Here is a 17,683-nt window from a genome sequence, read left to right on the forward strand (position 1 = left end):
TAGTATAGCTTCATAATTCCAGCTCAGACAGTAGTTTCATATCCAAAGATAAGATAGTATACATTTATACCGATAGATCAGATTGTACAGCTTCACAACGTTAACTCAGATAGTACAGCTTCATACTCATAGTTCTGATAGTATAATTTTAGACTCATAGCTCAAGTAGTAAAACTTCATGCTCATAGCTCATGTTGTACAGGTTCATACTCATAGCTCAGATAGTTTAGCTTCATACTCGTAGCTCAGATAGTACAGGTTCATACTTATAGTTTAGATATTACATGTTCGTATTCAAAGCTCAGATAGTAGAACTTCCTGTACATAGCTCAGATTGTACAAGTTCATGTTCGTAGATCAGATAGTATACCGTCATAAACATAGCTCAGATAATAAACGTGATACTCATAGCTCAGATAGTTTAACTTCATAATTATAGTCTAGATAGTACAGGTTCATATTCATAATTCAGATAGTCTAGCTTCATACTCATATCTCAGTATAGCTTCATACTCGTAATCGAAGTGTCGCGATACCAAGCCAGGGAAAGTACTTGATTCCGATTCGCTCCGCATAACTTCAAAGCCATAAACGTGACGAGAAAAACGTTTAGAAACCAAGCAACCCTCCAACCAACTAAAGAGGTTCTCATGAGGAAGAGTCATGTAAATGTAAATATTTAAAGTCAATGCAAAGTAAAATAAAAGGTAAGTCTGAAACCTGCCTCTAACTTTACAGATTTAATGAATCAAGGATATAACGAGTATATAGAAATGACAAGGTTACTTTTTCAAAATCGAAATCGCTACTTGGGTACGTACCAAGGATACAATGAGTATATATATATATATATATATATATATATATATATATATATATATATATATATATATATATATATATATGACAAGGTTACCTTTTTTTAATCGGAATCGCTATTCCGGGTAAGTTTTCGGCTTAGTTAGAAAATGAGTACAGGTTGTTTGTAGTCTCTTGGGATGGGGAGGGAATGTCCAAATTTGATGGACGAACAAACAAAAATATCAGCTACATTGATGTGTTGACTAAGAAAGACCATTCATTTTATATCCAATGATTCACCACAATTTTGCGCCTAAAGTGCCAACCTTGAAAATTCTGTTTCCAACAAGATGCAGCCATTATTTGCTACAACTCTAAACAACAGACCCTCCTTAATTCCCATCGATTTGATCAGACTCCAATATAAAAGTTATTGTACTCCTGGTATTATCAATACATAAAGACTATGAATTCAAACTTAAAAATGAATGTTACGTTGAAAAAGATATATTTGATATCCACATTTTTTCAATATTTTAGTCCTTTGTAATGTTAACCATAACACATTGCAACTTGGACGGGTAAACGTTCTTAAATGGTGTTACTTTACCATAAACACTACGTCACAACCGTGATAAACCTAAACGTAGTTCTTTTCTGGAAAGGAAAGGAAAGTTTCAATTATGGGCATGCATTAGGATTCGTGCATAGAAACGAGTTACTTTAAAATAGAAATTGTCGTTTTTACTAATCAGCACCGACTTCAGGCTATAATGAGGACATTGCAACTGGATGTACTGAGTTGCATCTCGTGCATTACCATCTAGTATTTCTGTGCTCATTTTTGAAATAAGATCATGCAACAATTGTGATATTGGTAATATCACTCAAGTTCACAGGACCAGATTAACAGATGTCAAAAATTTTGTCAAATATATAATAATACATAGTTACATAAGACTGCATTTTTTCTACAACCACAGCAACAATATTTTCTTGACCAATTTAGCCTGATGTTACATGAACTCCTAAAATGATAGGTGTATTTACTTACGTAACATCGCGATGCACATTCATAGTGAATGCAGGCACTTACCTCATCCTGAAATAAAGAAACAACCTCGCATTAATGTTGTATCATTTATCAGGTATACTACACTTAGAGCATGTTGGTATTTGGTAACAAAAGATAAAGCTCTTTCATTACACAGACTAAACTTTCACTACATGCAAGTGATGTTTTCAGACAAATAATAATAGACTTTTGAAACTTTGACAAGTTAGGATCAACTTCCAACATTACGGCGAAAAGCTTTTTCGTTAGTCAACTCATCTCTTTGCTATCTCCATTTAAAATTATCAATACCGTACTCGCTAACGTGTTCATTGCGATATAGCAAAGCATTTTCTACTCTAAAATAATTATTTTGACTGAAGAGATTATTTAGCATTATTTCATTGGATATAATGAAACCAAACTAAGAAGCCCTATACATTATCTGCTTGATAATGACGATGTGCCTCAACAATCTATGCTTGAACTACTCTTAAGCTTAAATTACATTACCGATATTGTCTTTGACATTAAAAACAGCAAAAGATTCTTTGTTGAAACGTTATTAAGAATTATTCTGGATGTTTATTTCAATAAATATTCAAGAGAAATATTCACATAGTATTTGTAATTCGTAGACCATTTTGGATTTGATAATTAATCAACCAGACGAAGGGAATTATTATTGAGAACTCATCAATAATAGTGTTGTGTGTGGCTAATAAAATAAATAGATCCACTATTAAATAAACACATCAAATATTAAATAAACACATCCAATATTAAATAAACACATCAAATTTTAAATAAACACATCCAATATTAAATAAACACATCCAATATTAAATAAACACATCAAATATTAAATAAACACATACTTCAAATAAAATATACTACAATGCGAATACACATACATTAAAATTAAATAATCAATTTTCTAAATGAATGAGCTGTACCATTCATTATATACATATATTCGTACATATAACTCTGTTTTACTATCTTTGTTTAAATCACTACATTGAAAAATGTCAGTAACTGATATAGAACTGATTATGACAGACACATTCGAGTCATCGGGTATATCTTGCTGAGATACGATATAAATTGTGTCCGAAATTCACACGATGAAGTCCGGATACTGAAATAGGTCAGAATTATGCATTTTCCCGCCAATGACTTTGCAAAATGTACACACACCTAATGGCGATAATATCTGGCAAAAGCCCTATCTCTGAGACAATTTATCTGTAATCAAATTAACGCCTGGGCGGACTATGACATACATTTTTAATAATATCTACCTTGAAAGAAATGTGATAGTAGAGGGAGTCACATTTGCTGAGTATTTATTACAAGCATTATCGCCCCTTTACAGCACGGAGCATGCTACCATTTTGCTGATAACATTGATAAATACACAGTATAAGGAAACATCCCAACAGCACAAGCCTAACTGGTTTCACGAACATGAATGAATACTTGCACAGATACAAAGGGGAATGTCTAACCCATTGATCGTGACATTGTATAATTTATCTTGAAAACAAAACATCCGTCTTTAAATTTACACTTAAAAATAATGTAAAACATAAGTTGTGTACTGTGTATCACACCAAATTAAATTTCTTACTCCAAACAAATTTTGGTCAGAGTACAGAAAGAAAACAATACAGTGATAATGAATCCTACATCTGAGCAAAACGTCGGGGTTTGACAACAATCTTTACTTCAATAGCTGCTTCGAGAAAACTCAAAAAATAATATGCAATTTACGTTTTCCTTCAACTGTAGAAGACACATATTGTACCGTGTACTTATTCGTATATAATTCGATTCAAACAATAGATTTTCTCATACTTTAAAGCAAATCATTAGGCAAAAATAATTTGATTGAAAATGATATTATTTACTCTTTCTCTGAATAACAACAACAATCAAAATTATCAGCTCTTAACTTCTTTTTGGTAACGGGGCCCCTGGTGGCTGAATGGTATCAAACTCCGATTGGCCGAGTGGTCTAAAGCGCTCGCCTTTACCGATGACTGCCATCTCTTATCTATCCGCATGGGTCTGAGTCTCGGTCTCGGCCAATGTGGGTATGTGAAAAAGCTTGCCCGTAGTTTCACGTGGGTTGGCTGTTCTCCTCAGGCTCCTCCTTTACTTTTTATACTGCCATCCAATAATATGATGACAAATGGCGTTAAACCTACAGCAACTTCGTGGGAAATATATTAGGAAATTTTGACAAAAAGGTATGTTAAATGCATGTACGCGTCTTATCAATCCTAAAATAACCTTGTGAAATGCACAGCATGTACCTGGTGGTTGAGGAGAGAACATAATACTTACTCCATCGTATTTCTTTCTTTCTTCCTGAAAAAAAATAATATAAAAAACCGTAATATCATAATCGGGGGAAACAAATGTCGCTTATTTGAGCTCAAAGAGATGATTGAAACGCATGCTCATAGTCACATATACGATTACAGTGTATTATTGTGTATGTCAGTACTTTGCTGATATTCACAACAGTTGCCTTCTGAACTAATCTACTTGGAAGGTTGTCCCATGGCCATGTTTCTGTATTTCAAAATATATGTTGTACTGTTCGGGGCGGGTCAGTTATAAACAGGTAAACATTATGCAGCTGCACTGATCCGCCGTACAATACATGTAAGAACAAAAGTAGACTGAGCATTTGAAATAAATGGGCAGATAGATTTTCCGTAACTTTTACCAACACTTATAAATGGTAAATAACAGTCAATATAGCATTATAACGTCTACCTACTGCTAAGTAAAAAGGACTAATAGCGAAAACGTACCGTGGACGCTGTTGTCACGGAAAAGGGGGCACAGAAAATCAATATTTGGTATGGCCAGTTTAATTTTTCAAGAGACTAGTTATCTGCTTCATGGTGCTACTTTTGATTATTATGTCATTTCTGTCTAATTGTACTAATGGTTACAATCATTCTAACCATTCCTTATTCTTTCTTTTTAATTTTTTTAATTTAATTTATTTTTGTAAAACGCTGAAGTAACAATATGTATTCCAGCAATGTCATTGTCATTTAGGGGTGAAATTGACAATCGAGATATCAACATATCGATATCTGTTCCATATCGATACAAGAGGTGAAAAAGGGATAAAAAAAACTATATTTACCCTATACAAGTCATCATAATCTTCACCAATCCAGAATAATTGTTAGTTGTTTAAGTTTTGTTATTTAAACTGAGAATTCGTCCGAGACTGCTATCACTGGCATGCGCACTCATTTCTGTCACTTTAAATAAATTTAAAAAAAAAAAAACTATTAAAATAAATTTTAAAAACATGCGACAACGTCATAATCAAAATATAATGACTACCTCACGCTCATGTGGTTTACAAGCTGCTACCATCTCGTCAATCCTAAGTCATATACTTTATCCCAACAGCAAGTTTAACCACTGATAACAGATATTAACGTAAAGGAGACATTCCAAACTGGTTCCTCGTCTATGATATAATTAATTTAATGATTATTTAATTACTTTTAAGTGAAGTGTATCTGCTGCTTTGTATCTTGTCAACTTGAATTTGAGAGCTACAATTCGATGTAACATTCAATGAATATGCGATATTCATTTATGATTGTTGATTACTGTTTGTGTTCAAGTCCTGTGTAAACCACTAACCACAAATCGGAAAAGTAGGCATATTCAACGTGTGACACGTTAGACGTCTGCATCAAAACGCGATCTAAACAGACACAAAGCGACAGATACATTTCGCACAAAATGATCTGCAAAGTAATTAAATCGCGCACAGGGAACACTATTACGTTGATATAAGCAATCAGTTACAACACGTGACAACGGGACAAAACTAAAATTAGCCCACCAATGGCGAGGACGCAGATCCCAATCCACCTTGTAATAATAATTTAGAATAATAGTAGGTGTTGTCAATAATGTCAGTTGTCACCGACAGGAAGTATGTTGATGTGGCAGTTGTTTTGCATCTGCAGTAAGTACTATATGGTGGTTTTAGTTATTAGTCATCTCCCTCAAACACTCAAACGTGTTGAAGTCACGATTGCGCTTGCATGAGAAAATCAAAAGTGTATTCTGTTTTGAAGATGATACCTTCGAGCCTTCTAAATTCAAATGATGACAGGAAACAATGCATTTTAAAAGTATTCATCCAGTGCAACACAAAGGGCGTGCTGGCTAAAGTGAGTCCGGCATCTTGTCAAATGAAGTACCCTGAAATGGCCTAAAATGTTCAATTTAAATCACTGACAACAGTTAGTCTGTTTCGGAAGTGTAATATTTTTTATCTTGTCACGAAAGAGAATGGCATATTCACAGATCATGCGTCTATGTCTGTAATCCGCATACTCGAAATACAACCAAGATGTCAACACATATAAAACGCACCTCCCTACTACTGGCACATCTTTAAAGATGAAATGACCATCAAGTTGACATTTGTATCGATACTGTGTCGTATCGTAGGCTGTGCATCGCGAATAGTATCGATAATTTAATGCCTGTAAAATACAACAGCGGCACTAATATGTTACATGTACAAAAAGCAGTTGCAAACAAGAAAGGTATACTGTAGATTTATAAGGAGAAATTTCTGTTAACTCTAGGTTTCGGTTTTATTTATATTTTTCACCATAAGATGCAACAAATTGAACTATTGAAATTGCCCTTTTCCTACATTGAGTTCAATACTGTTTGACCTGATTAACCTTTCTTTAAGCAAACAACTAAAATTAGTTTCATTATTCTTTATTGTATATGGGCGAATTAATATAATTATTATTCAGGTAAACATGTTGATTTCGATCAGAGCTTTGGAGATTCTAAAAGACATTTAATATGTTAATATGTTATTATGTGTTACGTAAGCAATGCTCATTAAATCGAGCTAGAAAGTTATTTTCCATTAGGCAATTATTGTTTTTTAGAAAATGCTTTCTTGTGACCTGAGGTTAAGCATAGAACTATATTATCTTGAGACTGTCATAATTTTATCAGTCGTGCTTTAACGTCTGACACGTTAAGGTGTATTATCTTGTGACCAGTTTGGGCTGAATTGTTTTTCTTCAAATTATTGAATTCAAGTTATTATTTTCGATGGGAAATACAATAGTGCTCCGATATAATTCTAGGACAAAGATATTTACTGAATTTTATACAGAATTCAAAACTGGAATTATGTTTTCTATGATTCAACAAGAGATTGTCTACACATTAGTACAACGCTATTACACACGTCACAGCGTTCAATCTTGAAGTTCACTGTGATAGAACTGAGATTCACTTTGACCTTTTCGTTGATATTACTTGTTTTTTAGATCTTGGATTATTTTTGGATTCAATTCGCAATACCATAAGATTTTTTTATTCTCATTTTTTACTTTGTGTCTCGGGAAATAAATTATTTGTTAAATTTTACAAATTTTGTTGCTTTCACCCTTGGTTTTGGACTTATTTTCAGAGCATAGATTCGTAACAGACAAGTGGGCGAACACCCTTATTATACGAATTTTGCCAAGATATTTCAGAAAACTTTGTTTTTGTAATATAAATTCCCTTAGTTTCGGAATTTTAAATCCCAATTATTATTTCACATTTTAGAAATCTTTCGCGAAATCAGCAAGCTTTTTTCAATATCATCAAACGTAGAGAATATCTTTGAATTCTACTTAGGAGTGATTATAAAATTTGAAAGTGGAAGTGCATCTAAAATTGGAACTTGAGATAAGACATGTTCAGTTATAGATATAAATCGTACAAAAGGACGAGAGAGGGAAGTAAGACAATGTGATTTGAGAAGGAAAAAGAAGATAGGTTAATGCAAATGTAAATGCAAAGAGAGAAGGAAGTAAGGGAATATCAATTTAGAATAAGACAACTAGAGCTGGCAAGTGAAACGCACATTCCCACTTTACATACAAATTCAGATTCAAATTTCTTGCTTGGATCAATCAAAATATATTGATAACATTGATCCTCTTTTAACTATTCATTCTCTTTCTTCTGTTCAGGGTGACAAACGACAATTACTTGTCCTCGAACAGGAAAAAGGTCATGAGATCTCCTATTTGTCTTAAAGGGCCAATAGTGAAACTGAAGCCAAAGTAGTACATGTTTGTTATTTCATTAACAATGGGATTCTTATGAGAAAATTGAGACCTCCCGAGGTACCTGTCGGTGACAAGTAGTCAGTGAACAATCAAAATGTAGTTCCTAAATCATACAGAGAGGAAATACATAGTCTGGCCCATGCCACTCGTTTGGCTGGTTATTTAGGGAATAATAAGAATTAAAGCAAGATCTTGAATCACTTTTATTGACCAAACATTAAAATTGATGTTTATAAATACTGCAGACTTTGTCTTACTTGTCAAATGGTAGGAAAACCCAATCAGAAGATACATAAGGCTCATCTGCAACCTATTCCTGCATTTGACGAACCATTTAGCAGAATAATGGTAGATTGTGTTAGTCCCTTATCTAAGACCAAGTCAGGTAACCAATACCTGTTGGCTATACTTGTGCGTCAACAACGTTCCCAGATGTAATTCTGTTGAGGAATATTAAAACTAAAACAATAGTAAAGTTTTGGTAATGTTTTTATTTTACTCAGTTAGACCTTCCTAAATCTGTCCAATCTGATCAAGGGTCAAATTTTATATCTGGAATTTTCCAGCAAGTTATGTACAAATTAGGCATCCGAAAATTCAAATATCCTGCCTATCACCCTGACAGCCAATGGGCTTTAGAAAGATTTCATCAAACTTTGAAAAATATGATTCGGTCATATTGTTTCGATACAGGTAAAGATTGGGATGAAGACATTCATTTAGTTTTGTTTGCTGCTAGGAAATCAGTTCAATAATCTTTAGGCTGCAGTCCCTTTGAACTTTTTTTCTGGACACACTATGCGTGGACCACTGAAGTTGTTAAAAGAGACAATTCTTTCTAATGTAGATACTCAAATCAAACTTCTCGATTATGCTACCAATTTTAAGTATAAGTTGTCAAAGGCGTGTGAGGTTGCAAGAACTAATCTGCACTCTACTCAGTCAAATATTAAATTAAGGTATGATAAAATAAATACGATGGAAAGGAGTACTTAGCCTGGTGATATATTTCTGGCTCTCTTGCCCATACCACAAAATCCTCTTCATGCCAAGTAGTATGGTCCCTACACAGTTGAAAGGAAGGTAAATGATTTGAATTGCGTCATAAATACTCCTTGGGTGGGGGAGAAAAGAAATACAACGTTGCCACATTAAAGTGTTATGGGAGTATGTTGAGAGAAATAACCAGGTTAATCAAGCAATTAATTTAGTTGTACCTGTCCCACTCAGTGAGAACTTAAGCGAAGTAATGCAGTCAGACTATACTGATTTATAAGTAACAAATCTTCGGAATTCAGAATTATACATAATCTGGACCAGAATCTTTCACATTTGCATCAATTGTTACTTGAATATGAGCACTTATTTCCAGATGTTCCTACAAGAACAAACGAAATCTTCCATGACGCTGAAATTGTAAATTCCAAACATGTGAAACAACACCCGTACAGGAATACTTGAAAAAAAGAAATTGAGTATTTGGTATAGAATGATTTTATAGTGCCGACTGGAGATCACCATTTATACTTGTTCTGAAACCAGATAGTACTTTCCGAATGTGCACTGATTATAGAAAGTGAATAGTGTGACTAAAACAAATTCATTTCCATCACCAAGAATCTGTGACTGCATTGATAAAATTCGAAATGCAATGTGTCACTACATTTGACCTTCTGAAATGATTTCGGCAAATTCCACTGACGGAAAGGACAAAGGAAATTTCGGCATTCGTGACTCAAGATAGACTTTATTACTATAAAGTGATGTCGTTGGGATGAAAGTTTCGCCAAGTACTTTTAAACGTTAAATGAACAGTATAATCTCTTGTCAAAATATTTGTGATTATTACATCGAAGATGTCATCATCTACAATGACACCTGGAAATAACATTTAACGAATTCGTAAATTCTTTGACAGACTCACTGATGCAAGTTTGACAATTAATTTGTCCAAAAGTAAGTCTTGCCGTGCCTGTGTAACATTTCTAGGACATAACGTTGGACATATACAAGTTAAACCTATATATGATAAAGTCAAGGCTACCCTGAATTCCCTGCTCCTTTCAGTAAAAAGCAACTGATGCGATTTTTGGATATGGCTGGATGCTATCGGACATTTTGTTCCAATATTTCCATAACTGCTGAACCCAAGACAAATTTACTGAGGAAGAAAGGCAAGTTTCATATGGATTTAAAACTTTCAGGAGGCTTTTGATAAGTTAAAAGCCATATTTAAAGGTCAACCAGTTCATACAATCCAAATTTCAGCCAATCATTTAAACTGTCTGTTGATGCAAGTGATGTTGGGGTTGAAGCAGTATTTGATTCAAGAAGATAAAAATGGTATTTATCATCCAGTGTGCTATTTTTCTAAGAGATTAAATAAGCACCAGATAAAGTATTATACAATCGAGAAGGAATGTTCGGCTTTGGTACTGGCGTTACAACATTTTGAAGTTTACAGTAGTTCAGCTCCTTCTACAGTTGTGGTGTTTAGTGATCACATCCCCCTTAGTTTGAACGGCAAGATGAGCAACAAAAATCGGAGATTATTAAGGTACAGTTTGTTTTTACAGGAATATAATATTGACAATAGGCGCATCAAGGGAAAAGACAATTGAATAACAGATGCACTTTCACGTGTTTAGAAATATATAATTTTATGAATACCTTTTCTCATTCATACGATTTCTTCTTATGTTCTTTTTTATAAAGCACATGTATAATTGACCTATGGTAAAAAATAAGATTTATTGTATAAATTCTTCTTTTTCGTTATGGGAGGAAGTGTTATACATATTTAATTTAACTGTTTCTTAGTTTCTCATTTTTATTCGATTTTATGTTATTGTAATGTAACATTGTTTACTGGACTTAACCTTGTCCAAAATTAAGTTCAATTCTGTTTGACCTCATTGACTTTTCTTACTTTTTAAGTAAGCAACTAAAATAGTTTCATTATTCTCTATTGTGTATGAGCAAATTAACCAAATTATTATTCAGATAAACATGTTGATTTCGGTCAGAGTTTTGGAGATTCCAAAGGATGTTTAATATGTTATGTTTAAAGTAAACTAGGCTCTTTAAATCGTGCTAAGAAGTTATTTTCCATTCGGCAATGGTTGTTTTTAGAAAATGTTATTTAGTGACCTGAGGTCAAACAGAGCTATATTATCTTGAGACTGTCAGAACTTTGTCAGTCTGCTTTAACATCTGATACGTTAAGCTCTATTATGTTGTGGCCAGTTTGGGCTGATGTTTTTCCTTCAAATTATTGAATTCAAATGATTAGTTTCCATGGGAATACAATAGTGCACTGATATAATTCTGGGACAAAGATATTTACTGAATTTTATACAGAATTCAAAACTGGAATAATATTTTATGTGATTCAACAAGAGATTGTTGACACATCAGTACAACGCTGACTATTCCAGACATCATAGCCTTCAATCTGGAATTTTATTGGGATTCGAACTGAAATTCACTTAGAACATTTCCTTCATAGCACTTGTGATTTTTAATTCTTGGATTATTAGTGGATTCAATTCGCAATACCGTATGTTCTTATTTATTCTCATTTTTCACTTTGTATATAGGGATATAAATTGTTTGTTAATTTTTACAAAGCTTGTTGTCTTCACTCTTCTCTGTTACTTTTTAAGAGCATAGACTCATAACAATATATTTCACAAAAATAAGAGTACTTTTATACACTTAATAAGTAAATCAATACAAAAAGAGTGCGGTTTATGAATCATACACTGTCAACTACTGTTTCAAGGGGCACGGCATGATAAAAAAGGACAGATATATTTAATCAGGCAAGTAAGGAGAGGTACATCACCGTGTAATTCTACTATCAATGAAAATTAATTAACCTTTATTTATATGCCTAACTAGACAATACATTACGTACCTGCTTTGAAAATTTCGATGGTTATTTAAATGCAATTAATTTTACAATATTCTACTGTCTTTGTAAACGTATATTTAAAGCTATAACATATCGTACATTGTTACATGACGGCTGTTTAGAATATTGTCGCAAGATGGCTGTTTCTTTACGCAACGAAAATGACAGCTTACTAGAGTCGGAAGACGATATTTTCACGTGGACTAACCCCGTCATCATGTAAATGATTGAAATATTGGTTGATATCAGTTGGTCCGGAATCTACGCCCAAATTTATAATACGTTCAGCAATCTAACCATATAATACACAAGCGAAATTTTCAAGCAGCGGCGTTGATATGATACCAATCTTTTATGTCTAGTAATTGAGCTCTCCCATCATCGTCACGAATAAACTTTCTGGTATAATGCATCCAACCTCTCTTAATATGGGGTGCAACTTTAATCAAAATTAAAAACAAAAACATCATATCTGTGGATTAGTATGGAGAATTGTTATGGGTAAATAATGTCCAATTATATGGTCCGTCAACTTATAAGATATATGGATTTAAGAATAGATATAATGTTTGATTTAATCATGTGATATAATAAGTATAACGCCCTTAGCTGAGAGCACAAACACAATTCCAGGTCGATTGCTCACTTTGAGGCCTCAGAACACATATTTATTACATAGCATTACCTGTGATTTCTGAAAACTTCCAAATTTGTAAAGCTCTGATAGCATATGGCTTATTTATTCATAAGTAACAATACTGATATAATATTCTTGTATAAAACGTGAATGTATCGATCTTATTCATCCCCATCTTCACACATGCAGTTACCATTACAATATTTCAAATTTTGTAATATGAAGCAATTAATATATCCTCGTTTCTTTTCTACCTTAACTTTACATTATCAGAATTGTGCAATATTCGTCCAGACTGTACGGCTTCATACTGCACGACACGTGTGTCTAAATATAGTATATTGTATTCTGGACTACTTTATGAACAATGTACGCTCAAGTAGCAGACGCTTTAGCTTTGGATGAGATTTCTTTGTCGAAAAACTAAACAAGCTGTTATGTCCATTTTAAAGTAGAGACATAAAGTTAACAATGCGGATAAGTTCACGACTCACAAAATAATCTTTCATTCATGCAAACGAATGAACGTTGGATTCGCAATGTTCACAATAAATATAAGATATGCACTAATAAAATACTATTCTGATCATTTAAACAATTACTTTGGAGAAATGCTCATAACCTGTAGCAAATCGAATGGTTCAGACCATGAGCCGTGCTCTCTAGGGTCTATAAAAAAATAGCATAAGAAAACACATTAAGGCCAACGGCTATTGCGTCTCCCGTTGATACGTCCCATTTTACAAGTCATTAAAAACACTAAATTCAAAAGAAAAGAAAGGACTGAAGAAGGTTTTGGTAGAAAACATGAGCCTCAGATCCATTCAGCCAAGACGAAGAAAATGTCTTATTTCCGCTGGCTAAATGGACTGTCACACCGTAGTTTTTCAATTGTCCCCATTTCACATTTTTTATAGTGTTGAGAATTCCAGCGACAGGACATATATGTATATCTTCCCTGGCTGGTATTATAAATCGCATTAAATATACTTACATTTTTGCATCTTGAAGTTACTCAAAATGCACTTTCTTGGCACTCCAAATCCGAATTACGTCGGTTCCAAGACGTGATACACACTGCTAAATTGTAATATCGATTACATTTCCAACAGAAATGACGCGATATACACTGCTAAATTGTAATATCGATTACATTTCCAACAGAAATGACGCGATATACACTAAGTTGTAATATCGATTACATTTCCAACAGAAATGACGCGATACACACTGCTAAATTGTAATATCAATTACATTTCCAACAGAAATAACATTCTGCAGGATGCACTCAAAATAAATGAATGGGATATTCCATTGCGTATTTGTTTTGAGAATTTCTATTAAAATGATTTATATATTTCCCACATTATCATTCCAAACAATTACAGATCAGAAACACGCGTACAGTTGAACCAAAGCCTGTCCCTTCACTGCTCAGATACACGTCATACGGAATTGACCCAGCTTATAACTGTAGTCCATCATAGTTAGAAAAGCAGAACTTAGTTGGATCGGCGGAAAAACAAAATCTATCTATTCCAGACCAAACGGAAAAATTGTTTCTATGCGCATTGATTCATAATATGACCCTAACTTTCATTATAAGTAGACCAAAACGAGAATCATTTTTGAAACAAATGACTGAGCTGGCCGGTGGTATGTGCGTATTAATATCGTAACTGTGTATTGATGAACCTACGGATGTGTATTTACTTCTGTAGTCCAAATAAAATAAGTTTCTTGATTTTGTAGTGTAGTCTTTATATTATTCAGCCTTAAGCTGAAAAGCAAAATGAGCATATAACAAAAAGGTAAAGTTGTGGAGTATTGATTAGAAAACCCCGTTGATATTTTTCATACAAATGCAGTATCCTATTCTTAGAAATTATAGTTTTTTTATATATGACAAATTTATCTTGTTGATTTGGTTTAATTGTTTTGTGGGAGGGGTATAATATGAATAGTTCTAAAGGATATTTTCGTAGTACATATACTGCACCCCAGCGCCAAAGTTCAGCGCTCATCAGTACATTTTAAGAATATCTGTGCAGGAAGCTAATAAAAGAAATGAAAATGCGGCCATTGCTTCCATTGCAATTACAAACACTTCTTTAATCAATGGGAACGATTAAGGTTATAGTTTTTATCTAAACTAGTACCTGCAGTTTATGAGAACTGATACTTACGGGGATTTTTACAGTTGAGTCTCGCATCATTCCTATCAGGGGAATTAAATCACGTGGCTTGATTTCAGCTGGCGAAAAGAGGTTCCTCTCCAACCGTGTTTCAGGTGCTCGATCAGTCTTTGATATGGCTGCAGAAATTAATTGTTCCAGAGACAAACCATTCTTAATTATCTCGACGTCCGTCCCATGATCAGTTAACGTTTGGGCATTGTCATGTGCGTTAGAACACGTTTTGTATGCATCCTCGACCTCTCGTTTGAAAACTGCATTTTGTTTTTTCAGATTATGGTAAAAGGAAATTATTTTATCTTTCACTTTTGTAAATTCCTGATCGAGTACTGTGTATAACCGCGAACGCTGATCTTCAACTGCTTTTATTTCCTTCCGCTCCGCATCGTCTATATTTCTATCCAGCTCTTCTGCCTTTTGTTTGGAAGCATTTATACGTTTCAGCTTGCTTGAACATTCATTCAGTTTGGTTTGTATAGTCTTTTTTATTTCATCGGCAGCATCAGCAACAGTTTTTGTTGCATGATTGTCGTGACTAACTGCTTTGCACAGGACACAAATAAGTATATTACAGTCTTGGCAGAAAAGCTTGATCTCCTCGTCCGTATGCTGATAACAAAATATACGCTGTCGAATCTTACCTTTCATTTCAGGATCTAGAGTTCCCAAATCACATATTTTGTGATTCCTTGTCGCTTTTGACTTTTCGTGGACATAATGACATGATTGGCACAAATTCTCATCGCAATCCAGACATCTTTTACACGCCACGCTTTTCGGACCACAAATATCACAGCAAAAGTTCTCACCGAAGTCACAATCAATGAAATAGTTGGTTTGGAAATCCGACACACCTCCCTTGGGTAATTCTATATTTTTCCTGCAAATGGGGCAATCAAACTGACCATTATGAAGGTTAACTCGTATATAATCCTCAAGACACTTGTAGCAGAAACTATGGTGACATGATATTAGCTTAGGATCCTTAAAAATCTCCATACAAATACTGCATTCATCTCTTGTCGCCGCCATATTGGAAGGTGCTGACGTTTCATTCCATCAGTATAAAGTCATATATGTATGGCAAGCCGTTGCGGACCAAATAATTTGGTCCTTGCTACGATGGAAATTATTATTTATTACAGTAGCACAACCTGTTGGGGAGAATAGCTTTATGATCAGTAGTATCGTCCCTTCTGTGGATAAAATATAAAATTTGATAGAAATTACGATATTGATCATTTATACCATGTATAATTATTTCGCCAAGTAATGATGCTTAACCAACGTAACAAATCATCTCTCATTATGCATCATTTTAATAACAACACAAAAAAGCAATAGGAAAAGAACAAAAACTGTGACAGAGCAACAACAACAAACACCTATGATTAATAAAATGTGATAAAAAAAATCTTAAGTGAAGTATTAAAAATAATACCTTTAAAAAAGAACACTTTGCAAAATATATAAACAGACGATATCATGAAAAGACAGTTTCACACGTACATATTATCCACGGAAAGAAACAAAGCAATTAATGTGATATATCTGAATACAAATAGAGAGAGAGAGAGAGAGAGAGAGAGAGAGAGAGAGAGAGAGAGAGAGAAAGGGAGAGAGAGAGGTTGGGGGGAGAGAGAATTAGAAATATGCACCAGACAGAACGGAAAGTGCTTTCCCTGGATTCCTATACAAGAATGCTTGATAATAGTAGACAGAATTAATATTTTAATGCAAATAATACTATCATACAGGTTAGAGAATTTTCAATTCGTACTCGACGGGGATTCTACGGGATAGCACTTTCCGTTCTGTCTGGTGTATATTTATAATTCTCTATAATTAATTCTATATACCTTGATTTCTTTCATAGGAATCCGAAATGACTGTGTAGATACACGAGAATTAATTACTAGGTCGTCTTGCGAGTGTTTCTGCTACAAACGAGCGCAAATAATACCGATTGAGTAAAATCATTTTTGGTGATGTGTGCTTAGTCGTGAGGGAATATGGGCTAGTGTGTGTAGGCAATGCGATGGGTGCCGTTTACCCGCGGACCTGGGTTCGAATTTCAGTGGAGTACGAATTACAAATTATCTCACCTGTATGATGGTATTATATATATATATATATATATATATATATATATATATATATATATATATATATATATATAAGCCATCGTGGAGAACTAAAGTAATTTAAAAATTTACTTTACTCATCGTCATATAGTTAAATGATTAGTCTATTCCCAACGTAGATAATGATTTTTTTTCTCTCCCGTTTTAGGTCAAATCCGTCAATTTTAAATATTTCGGCAGTGGCAAATTAGTTGCTTCTATGTTACAATAGAGGTACAAACTACACACATAATAAAGAAATAGAAGCAATAAACTATATTGGATTTCACTTTATTAGTTGTCCATCGCAAATCCTGGACCAAATGCTACTTTGATTTTTGAAAAATAGTTGACGGTATTTGGGGCGACTCTGTCAGTGTAATATACAAACACAGGTGGCATCAAAAAGTCGACTCTGCGGTCTTTTTGACACTGTGAACCAAGACGGGTAATATCCTTTTCTTTAATGCCTAGTAATAATCCAAATTCATTTCCCGATGTTTCCGACACATTTGCGTCTAAAGACTAAAGTAATAATGTTAGAGAGAGAGAGAGAGAGAAATAGATGGTGCCTTTAAACCAAAAACACGTGACAGGTTATGACCTTTAAAAAAATATATTTGGTTGCGACTGAACCAAAAGGAAAAAAATTCCTCACGCTGAGCAGATACACTGACTAACAACACTTTTTCTGCGATGTTTCCCAAACATACCTGCAGAGATGACAGAGAGGGGAGGGAGGAGTGACGTGAGACAAAGACATAGAGATTTGCGTTCAATATAAAAAGCCCCCTTGATCAAAGAT

The 17,683-nt window shown here is 33.9% G+C and overlaps 1 protein-coding gene across 1 annotated transcript; it reads right to left on the reverse strand.

Annotated features, from left to right (window-relative positions):
* Positions 1 to 92: 92 nt before the first annotated feature.
* On the reverse strand, positions 93 to 15,793 carry LOC149783806 (E3 ubiquitin-protein ligase TRIM56-like). Its single transcript, XM_089932915.1, has 4 exons — positions 14,747 to 15,793; positions 4,208 to 4,231; positions 1,898 to 1,903; positions 93 to 134 (listed from the first exon to the last, which is right to left on the reverse strand). Exons 1-4 carry the CDS (start codon positions 15,785 to 15,787, stop codon positions 93 to 95), a joined length of 1,113 nt encoding a protein of 370 aa, XP_089789041.1. The 5' UTR covers positions 15,788 to 15,793.
* Positions 15,794 to 17,683: the final 1,890 nt, after the last annotated feature.

Source organism: Sinohyriopsis cumingii, chromosome 14 (genome assembly GCF_028554795.1).
Source record: "Sinohyriopsis cumingii isolate HCF-2022 chromosome 14, ASM2855479v2, whole genome shotgun sequence".
Lineage (NCBI taxonomy): Eukaryota > Metazoa > Mollusca > Bivalvia > Unionida > Unionidae > Sinohyriopsis > Sinohyriopsis cumingii.

Coding starts and splice junctions, on each gene's coding strand:
- LOC149783806 (XM_089932915.1), bottom strand. CDS start 15,787: ATGGCGGCGACAAGAGATGAATGCAGTATTTGTATGGAGATTTTTAAG. Junction 4,232..14,746: donor ACTCAACTGTAAAAATCCCC/GTAAGTATCAGT, acceptor ATTTTTTTTCAG/GAAGAAAGAAAGAAATACGA.